This window comes from Denticeps clupeoides, chromosome 5, assembly GCF_900700375.1.
Source record: "Denticeps clupeoides chromosome 5, fDenClu1.1, whole genome shotgun sequence".
NCBI lineage: Eukaryota > Metazoa > Chordata > Actinopteri > Clupeiformes > Denticipitidae > Denticeps > Denticeps clupeoides.
Window position 1 is genome coordinate 27,268,648 of NC_041711.1, and position 9,472 is coordinate 27,278,119.

Below are 9,472 nucleotides of genomic sequence, written 5' to 3' on the forward strand. Positions count from 1 at the left end.
TTATGTATTTAGCGAATACTCAACCAAACGTTTTTCCAGTTTATGGTACTTCACACAGCCACCTGCAGCATATACCAATTAATAATGGTATAAACTGTGTTTTACTCCTATGGTTTCAAATGTCATCATCTGAGGCAATCTAGAGTAACATTCCTATGTGGCACCTCTGTTATGCTGATGGGACAGATAAGCACATTTTGAGAAAAAGGAGACTTGTAGATTCAGTTTGTAACAAGTAGTCATAAACCATTTGATCATGCAAATTTTTGTAAAAGGTTGCCTAATCAACAGAAGTCAGCTTACATATTTGTACAAAGCCTAATTGTGCTTTAGTTCTAAAGTTAGTTCTGTAGTAATAATCTGTAGTGTTCATCAGTTTCTGGCAACAGTAACATCCTGTCTACCTTAAACGTTGGAAAGGGAGGAGTTAAGCTTACCAATGACTGACATTGTAGAGCAGTGGGTGTGAACTTGATCCAAACAGGCAGAGTTCTGGGGCTCCATCCAAGGACTCAAGTTTGGAGAATAGACAGAGAGGGAGCAGACAAGCACCATGTCGGCCACTAACATGAGGTTCAGGCTGGCCATTACATGCATCATCCTTGAAGTGATCCTCATCATACTCTTTGGTTTGTTCGTACAGTACAATGAAGATACGGATGCCAAGCACTGGCATGAGAAAATTAACAACAAGACGTCGAATGCTGAAAATGATTTCTACTATCGCTACCCCAGTAAGTAGCCAAAGCTCAATCTTCACCAGGTAGATGCCGGTATAGTGCTCTGTGTTTGCAGGTAGAATAGTTCTGGGTGGGAACATAAGGACTGCACCGTGCAGGATTCTGCATGAACCTACAATCTGAAATATTGTGCAGCAGTTGCGTTTGAGTGGTTTTTGAGTGTGTAGTTCCATCAGATATTTCCTTATCATTTATGCAGAATTGTGTGAGAGTTTTGGAAAACTTGTATATTTAAATATGCATATTTACTCCTTATTGCAGTTCATAATGTTCATTGGATTGATTAAGTTCAAGAAATTATAATTCATTATTAGGTATTCATTCAACAATTGTTTCATTAATAATGTTTGTTTGTAATTAAGAATTTATGTAACTCTCACTATACACATTTGTAGCGAGTTCTCAGAAATAATATGGATTATTATACTATTATTATACTATTAGGGTTATATGATAAAACTAAGTAGAAGGTAGGCTGTTTCTGAGGGCAAGCTTGTTTATATAGTGGGTAGGAAAAAAACAGACTTTAACAGCTGTGTGTCACTTGTGGCAGATATTTCCATGAGCTTCACACGCAGATGACAGAGCTGGAATCTAAAACAAAGCTTGGAGGAACAATAGAAAACGACTTTTTTACATTTAAAAAAATCATTTAAAATCATGAACAACATTTTGCCTCATGTCTTATTTACCATTAACTTTTGGACACTCATCATGAACCTTTTTGGAAGATATAGTAACAGCAACAACAAAGTGTTGAACACTACATATTGATGCACATATTGATTGAAAAGTATAATCTATTAGTTTTAATCTGTAAACCTTTTGAAAGCTTCAAATCTGTCATCATAAATTGATCATCAGTCTTAGTCACATGGGTGCAGAGTGTGCTGCATCACTGAATTCCACCTCAGGGGCTTGGTTTGTAATGTTAATTGAGGGACATAGTAAGAGAGAGCGAGAGAGACGGGAGCCATCAGTATATTCATCACCACATTTACTTGTAAGGGCATGTCCACCGGTAGAAATGTGCAGATAGCAAAACTCTGGGAAACATGTGCAATACCTTCAGATGAGGGAATGTGGGAGTATACCCCTGTCTTATGGTTCAACTGTGGGCAAGGCGTGAGAAGCAAAGTCAAATAAAGACAGCAAAAATCCATTAAAATGGAGGCGAGAGGACCGTGTCCAAAGAACACTTCTGCACCAGGACGTTCATAGTTCATTTATGACAAAATGTTTCTACAATTAGTCTCGGCCTCAGAATTCATCTGACACAACAAATTACCAAATTAGATTACAGAGTGAGTTGTCATTAAATTTTGGCAGCATTTGTGGTCTCCTCTGCCAGCCGCTACTCACCTGGCAACAGTACAGAGAGTCTTTGTCATGTGTACTGTGTGTACTGAAAGCAGATGACTTCTCCTAATGAGCAGCGCAGGGTGGAGCTTTTTCACGTTGGGATTGGAGGGGTGGAGGTGATCAATTCAAGCAAGGTGGCCAGTCAGTCCCTGAGATTTTACAGTTACCAGACGTGCTACAAAATGTCCTCATTTAGTGCACTAGGACCATTAGCTTAACTTGGAACTCAACCATTTTTTTTTTCAAAAACACATTTTTAATATTAGAAACACAAGACAACATTCCTCCAGGACAATGGTGCAACACAAAACAACACTAATTACAATGCAAGACTACACATGTACTGACAGGATGACACAGAGCTAAAAAAATAAATAAATTGTCTACAAATGCAGTACACACACTCACTCACTCACTCACTCACTATCCCTAACTGCTTAGTCCTGTTACTCAGGGTTGGGAACACCCATCCCAGGACTCGCCACAGGGTGCACATACACTCACAACATTCAGTCACACACCTATTTTTATGTAAAAAAGAGCAAACACAGACACTTTGGGGCCTTTGCAAGATCTGATCTGGTCAGACAGGGATCTAGTCAGACAGAGATCTTCCAACCGGGATCCAAGACTATGTGACAAACAGGGTGGAGGAGTTTGACAACATACCTTTGGCTAACACGTTACATCACATACCTCTGATTATCCCATCTTTTGGCAAAAGAGGCATGCATGCTTATGTGAAAAGTAAAACAGTACTTCAGATCCTCATTATGACTTGATATGTTTGGATGTTGCATAATTTTGTATTATTTGCAAAGTGGCCTCACACCTCCAAGTTTGTACTTTGGAATAAGGCTTGGACTTTGTGTGTGTGGAGTTTGCATGCCCTCCCCTCGCTCCAAAATTCCACATTTACAAGCCAACAAAACACTGACATAAAACCTCATGCTGTTTGTCCTTCAGGCTTCCAGGATGTGCATGTGATGATCTTCATCGGCTTTGGCTTCCTTATGACATTTCTGCAGCGCTACGGATTCAGCAGCGTGGGCTTCAACTTCCTCATCGCTGCCTTTGCCCTGCAGTGGGCTACGCTGATGCAGGGATTTCTGCATGGTCTGCATCATGGGAAGATTGAAATTGGTGTGGAGAGGTGAGATGCTGCCACATACAAACACACAGCTTAAAGCCACCTCTACAAAAGAGACAAACTAGTATAGAGACAAAAGCCGTCTCTACAAAAAGGCTTTATGTGTGACAAAAATAATGTATACTAGATATTTGCCTGCAAATCTAACAACTTATCCTGTATTTTTCCTGCAAATGCCATTCATTTTTTTGCATGGCATCATAGGCCTCACTAGTCATAGTCTCCTTGTGAATTACTTTGGTATAACCTTCAGTTTAGCAAACTCTAACTTGGTAGTAACTTGTAATGCGCTGGACCTTAGTGCTGCCCATATACAATAGTTATCAATACAAACAAAGAAACACACACAGAGCTTACAGACACAACATTAGAACAGGATCTGAGGGTATGCACTAAAACACCTTCAAGTTTGTGTTCACAACATTTCAACTCCACCCTGCCTATATTTTAAGTGTAAAGAGTTTGTGGCTGAGTTTCATTGTCGATTTATGTCCTGCTTTTTATAGCATGATCAACGCCGATTTCTGCACCGGCTCGGTTTTGATTTCATTCGGAGCCGTGCTCGGGAAGACCAGTCCTGTCCAGCTGCTGGTCATGGCTTTGATAGAAGTGACACTGTTTGCTGTGAATGAGTTCATCCTGCTTGGACCTCTACAGGTTAGTTTGTGCTACATCCACCAACTCACGTACTGGCATTGTAGTCTTAATGAGTCATTAGCGTGTGTGTCCTTGTCACGTTTTGAAATAAGAAATTATTAGACTGGACCTACACTTTTTTAGTCAAATATATAAGCCATGGCCCCCAAACTAGTTCTGAACTAGTAATTGCAGTCAAAATGGCTTCCTTTCGGCCAGCAGGTGGCAGATATCCTGGATATTGGTGAGACGTGTGACAATGATGCTGTCCTACTTACTGTTTAAATAGGTTCATTCATTAATTCTAAAAGTCTATTCTGCACAGGCAAAGGATGCTGGGGTTCAATGACCATCCACACATTTGGGGCTTATTTTGGATTGATGGTTGCCCGTGTGCTCTACCGCCCCCATCTGGACAAGAGCAAGCATAAAAATGGCTCAGTCTATCACTCAGATGTATTTGCTATGATTGGTGAGTTCAAGTAAACCATGTCTCTTTTTTTGCAGTCCAACCCAGTATTATTCCTGTCTGCAACATTGTAGATCACTGAAACACTAATGTGTTTGATCAGGTACCATTTTCCTGTGGATGTTCTGGCCCAGTTTCAATTCAGCCATCACAGCCCATGGAGATGACCAACACCGCACAGCCATGAACACATACTACTCCTTGGCCTCATGCACCCTGGCCACCTTTGCCATGTCTGCTTTGGTGAACAATGAAGGCAAGCTGGACATGGTGAGGGTCAAGCAATGGTTTTATTTAATGCAAAACATCAAGTCAAGTCGTATCAAGTGGGACTTTATTGGTATTTCAGTCATTGGATGTTGCATAATTTCATAATTTTATCTTTAAACTGAGCTGCACGGTTAGCAACATGGCATCACACCTCCAAGTTTGTAAGTATGAATCAAGGCTTGGACCTTGTGTCTGTGGAGTTTGCATGCCCTCCCCTTTGTTCTCTGGTTTCCTCTTGCTGTCGAAGGGCACGTACACTAGGTGAATTGTTGACACTGAATTGTCCGTAGGTGTGAGTGTGTATACCCATGATTTGATTTATGGAAAGCGAGGTGAGAGTATGTGTAATATTTTCGTTGATACTGTTTCTTTTTTTTTAAGGTGCACATCCAGAATGCTGCTCTGGCAGGAGGAGTTGCCGTGGGAACAGCTGGTGAGATGATGCTGACCCCATTCGGCTCCATGATTGTTGGCTTCCTGGCAGGAGTCATTTCTGTTCTTGGTTTCAAGTACCTCACGGTAAAGCTTGAATTCTCTTCTTTGAATAAAAACCTGAAATGCCATTATTTGCTGATGGGTAAAAGATACATATTTACTAAAAAAATCTATAGCCACTTTATCATGTCACTTTTGCTCTAACCTCCTTTAGAGGCTTGGTTGAGCCTACATTTTTAAGCCAGCATAGAATCCCTCTAGAAACACATTAGTTGAGTTTCATGACATCCCTGCAACCTTAGGTGATATAACCACACTCTCATTTAGCCTCTTCTGGAGTCCAAACTAAAGATCCAGGACACGTGTGGGGTCCACAACTTGCATGGCATGCCAGGAGTCCTGGGGGCTATTGTCGGCGCCATCACTGCATCTTTTGCTAGCAAACAAGTCTATGGAGAAGGGTGAGTAACCCTTATTTTACAAAGAAACAAACCAAAAAACAGACATAATGAATGAAGTAACACACTTATCAATTAATGTTTCAGGTTGAAGGATGTATTCCCTGATGTCTATGACAACAGCCTGACTGCATCTGACCAGGGTTTGCGGCAGGCCATTTCATTGGCGGTAACACTGGGTATGGCACTTCTTGGTGGCCTGTTGACAGGTGGGTAGGAATCTATCATTTTTATCAAAAATGTTTGTTATCCGAGAGAAATAACGAGTTCTGCTTTACTTTCAGGGTTTCTTTTGAAGATACCAATCTATGGCGCTCCTCCTGACACTATCTGCTTTGAGGACAGCATCTACTGGGAGGTATAGATAGTTCCAGGGCTCTAATAATAGTCTGTACATGTTATACTTGAATATAAGACCTGAAGAGAGTACAGTGTAAAAACAGATAATCACTATACACAAAAAAAAATCACCCCTTCACAACTGGGAAGAGTTATGAATGGGGTTTACAGGACTTCCTTAGCCAGCCTATAGAGCAGGACTGAGAACACCTCTCCTCTACCTGCTGGTGGTGCTGTGCAGAGATTGGAGGGCAATGTCCATACAGCAGCTGTCCACCAGAGGGCCATCTCGTCAAGAACATTGACATTTTAGAACTAAATTTCTTTTTCAGGCAAATGTGAAAATAGTACAATATATACTAACAAACCAAATAAGTAAATACATACATTTTTTTGAATATGTGTGTGTACGTGTGTGTATAGATATTATCTATATACATATGTGTGTGTGTGTGTGTGTGTGTGTGTGTGTGTGTGTGAGACACATTTACAAAAATGTATTTACAAATTGTTTACATGTATTTTCTCATTTGGTTTGTTAGTATGTTTAGATAAAGATATATGCATCAATAATATTTATTATCATTTTAAAAAAAATTTACAGCATTTAAATGTACATGTTTACATTTAAATGTTTACATTTACAGCATTTACCAGACGCCCTTATCCAGAGCGACTTACAATCAGTATTTACAGGGACAGTCCCCCCTGGAGCAACTTAGGGTTAAGTGTCTTGCTCAGGGACACAATGGTAGTAAGTGGGATTTGAACCCGGGTCTTCTGGTTCATAGGCGAGTGTGTTACCCACTAGGCTACTACCACCCATTAAAATAAAAATTAAATATAATGTTACATTATAACACAACAGCTGTTATCCCTCCTTCCACCTCAGGTACCAGGAGAAGAGGGTGGCCATGAAGAGCTAGCTGATGTCAGAACAGAGGAGGCAGAAAAGCTCAATGGTTAAATGTTGTATTTCACTGTTAACACAATGTGTAACACAGAGTCCTAAACACCCCCCCATATACACACATACACACACACACAATGTAAAAAGCCAAAGGTGGCCACCAGGCTACATTTTACTGGCTCCACCTTCTAGTGGATTGTTGCTGGTTTTTTTGTCCTCCATGCTGCTCATATCTGTCTTTGTTGTGAATGTTACAGCTTCGCCAGTTCCTTCCACATGTAAGTGATAATGGCCAAAACAAACCACGAGCCTTTTGAATGTTTTTTTTTATCCAAAATTATTCACCTACGTACCTGGTGACGTTACCGATTTTAGAGGGAAAATGCCCATTTTCACGCAGGGCATTGTCTGCTCACGACTGACTCCCCCCGCCGCCAGATGGCGCTTCTGGGCAGAAATGGCACAATCAGCTCATTGTAAACTTTGTCGTGTGTTTTTTTTTTTATACTTTATGCTTTTTAGTCTAAAGTTTGTTTGTCATTTTAAAACATGTGTGCGGAATATTATCAAACATTATCATGAGAATGTGTTCCTGGGATATGAATTTTTATAGTGCATTGTCCAAATGTGGCAAAAAAGTAGGAAAAATGTCTGCAGGGCAATATGGTTTATTTTAAATAGTTCCCCTGACTCATTAAAACTTGTCCTTCACTTCACCTTCACGGAAAACCGCAGAACAAAATAAGAAGCGTCTTATTCCGTGGCGAGAATCACTGACCTCCACGCAACACGGTAGATGTTTAATCTTTTTTTTTCATTTTTGGTCTTAATCTAACAGCGTTGAAGAATACTGCAGTATGCTTGGGCATGTTTGTTTAGATAATTTCACGAAATGCAGTAGTTCAATGAGTCGCTCGATTTATCAAGCGACATTTGCCAGAAATGATTAGCGGACATTAACGTCGTCTGACAAAACGAATGCGCAGAAAGCGGATGCGTCGTAAAGCGTGTCAGGTGGAATGCATATCTTTCTTCCATTTACTATGATGATAGACCTGCAATATTACTGAGGCATAATACGCCTACTTTATTACGTGTGTGTACTGATGGGTGGCGTGCGGAAGGTCAGAACGCCACCATCTCTCCTTTTAACGCATTAATACCAAAAAGCGGTTGCGCACACTTTTGGGACCATCGGATCAATGGTGAATCTTTGCATAATCAATTATTGTGTCGTGATTTTAACAGTTCGCCTTGTGCTTCAACAATTGAAACATCATGGGAATAAAAAAGGTGTCGTTCTGGTGGCTTCCTTTTTTCTTTCACTGGTGGAAATGTGCGCTTGGAAAAACCTCACACCGATGCCGGGACCCGTGGGGCGCTCCAATGGCGCCGGCGCTCACTGCGGAAGGGCTTCATGGCCGAGCCCAGACGCGGTCCGCGGCGTAATTAGCACAGTTTCACTCTGTGGGATCAAACGGCGGGGAGAAGCTCGTTTTGATCGGACGTCGTTGCGTCATTGCGTCATTCGGCCCTGCTCCCGCGGAACAGACAGGCGGACAGCTGTTCGGTGAATGGCGGCTAATGATGAAGTGCTTAATAGCCATCGCAATTTTGAAATCGTTCTAATAATTGGGATTAGTGGGTAGGGGGGGGGGGGGGGTCGTCGTGTTTGGGTCATGGGCCCGGTTAATAAACGTGGAGCGTACTTTTAAAATGTTAAATATATTCTCAGTGGCTGATGCTGGATTTGATACCATGATCCTTAAACGTTTCACAGGGTGCAATAAAACCAACATCCGGAAGGCCCAGGACCCAATTAGAAAGAGAGGATATGGTTCTTCTTAGGAATGCTTCTGTCTGGCCGAGTGGCACAATGGGTCACTGCAGGAGAGAGACCCCGCTTTTCGCCACAGGGATTACAAATGAACTCCGATCAGGGGTTTGCGGTCTATTGAGACGAAAGCTCGCCCCCTCACCAGTGTTCCTGATGCAGGGAGAAAAGAGCTAAAGAAATACAGATACAGAAATACAGAAAATTTTGCTCATCAGAAAAGCTAGTAGAAGCATCTCCACGTTACCATAGTGTGTGCGAAGCACGACATTTCTTCTATTTACATTTTGGATATTAAAAATTATTTGGACACACACTGCTACGACCACCGAAATAAAGCTGCTTACAGCCATTTAATATTAAGGTGTTCTGTATCCGAAGGAAAAATCCCTTATAAAACACACTATAACACATCCAGATACCTAATCAAACAAAATGGTGGTTGCAAGCTGTCTGACTAATCACCAACACCTAATCCCACAGGACCCATTCTAATGAAAAACCAACAAAAGTGTTTACAGCACCCCTTACGAGAGGGAGGCCTGCTGGACATGAGGGGAACAATGAGAGTGACCACCCCCCTTTAACCCGGCAGTATCTACACTCATGCCTGTGGAGCTGGTGGCATTGTGGGGTGCATGACCTGCGGGTTGAGGAAGGTTAAGTGAGGTGAGGCCTCATGGACATTTAATTGAGTCCTCCTTTGAGAGGGATGACGCGGCTTCCTAGACCCTGTGAAGCAGAAGCTGGCTGTGCTAATGGATAAAGCCATTATAAAGTCACGGCATAAGTGTCCCTCTCAGTCCCGCTTTTAATTCTCTTCATGCTCTTTGAAGACACATTAGTTTCCTGCTTTCTGTGGAAAAAAA

At 41.6% G+C, this 9,472-nt stretch overlaps 1 protein-coding gene across 1 annotated transcript; it reads left to right on the top strand.

Moving 5' to 3' along the window:
* The first annotated feature begins 519 nt into the window (after positions 1-519).
* Positions 520-8,071, top strand: rhbg (Rh family B glycoprotein). The gene is made up of 10 exons (XM_028979056.1): positions 520-734; positions 3,069-3,255; positions 3,759-3,913; positions 4,214-4,360; positions 4,461-4,627; positions 5,009-5,146; positions 5,390-5,523; positions 5,608-5,729; positions 5,805-5,878; positions 6,752-8,071. The coding sequence occupies exons 1-10, from the start codon at positions 554-556 to the stop codon at positions 6,824-6,826; spliced, it is 1,380 nt and encodes a 459-aa protein (XP_028834889.1). The 5' UTR covers positions 520-553; the 3' UTR covers positions 6,827-8,071.
* Positions 8,072-9,472: the final 1,401 nt, after the last annotated feature.

Coding starts and splice junctions, on each gene's coding strand:
- rhbg (XM_028979056.1), top strand. CDS start 554: ATGTCGGCCACTAACATGAGGTTCAGGCTGGCCATTACATGCATCATC. Junction 5,147..5,389: donor TTGGTTTCAAGTACCTCACG/GTAAAGCTTGAA, acceptor ACTCTCATTTAG/CCTCTTCTGGAGTCCAAACT. Junction 5,730..5,804: donor TCTTGGTGGCCTGTTGACAG/GTGGGTAGGAAT, acceptor CTTTACTTTCAG/GGTTTCTTTTGAAGATACCA.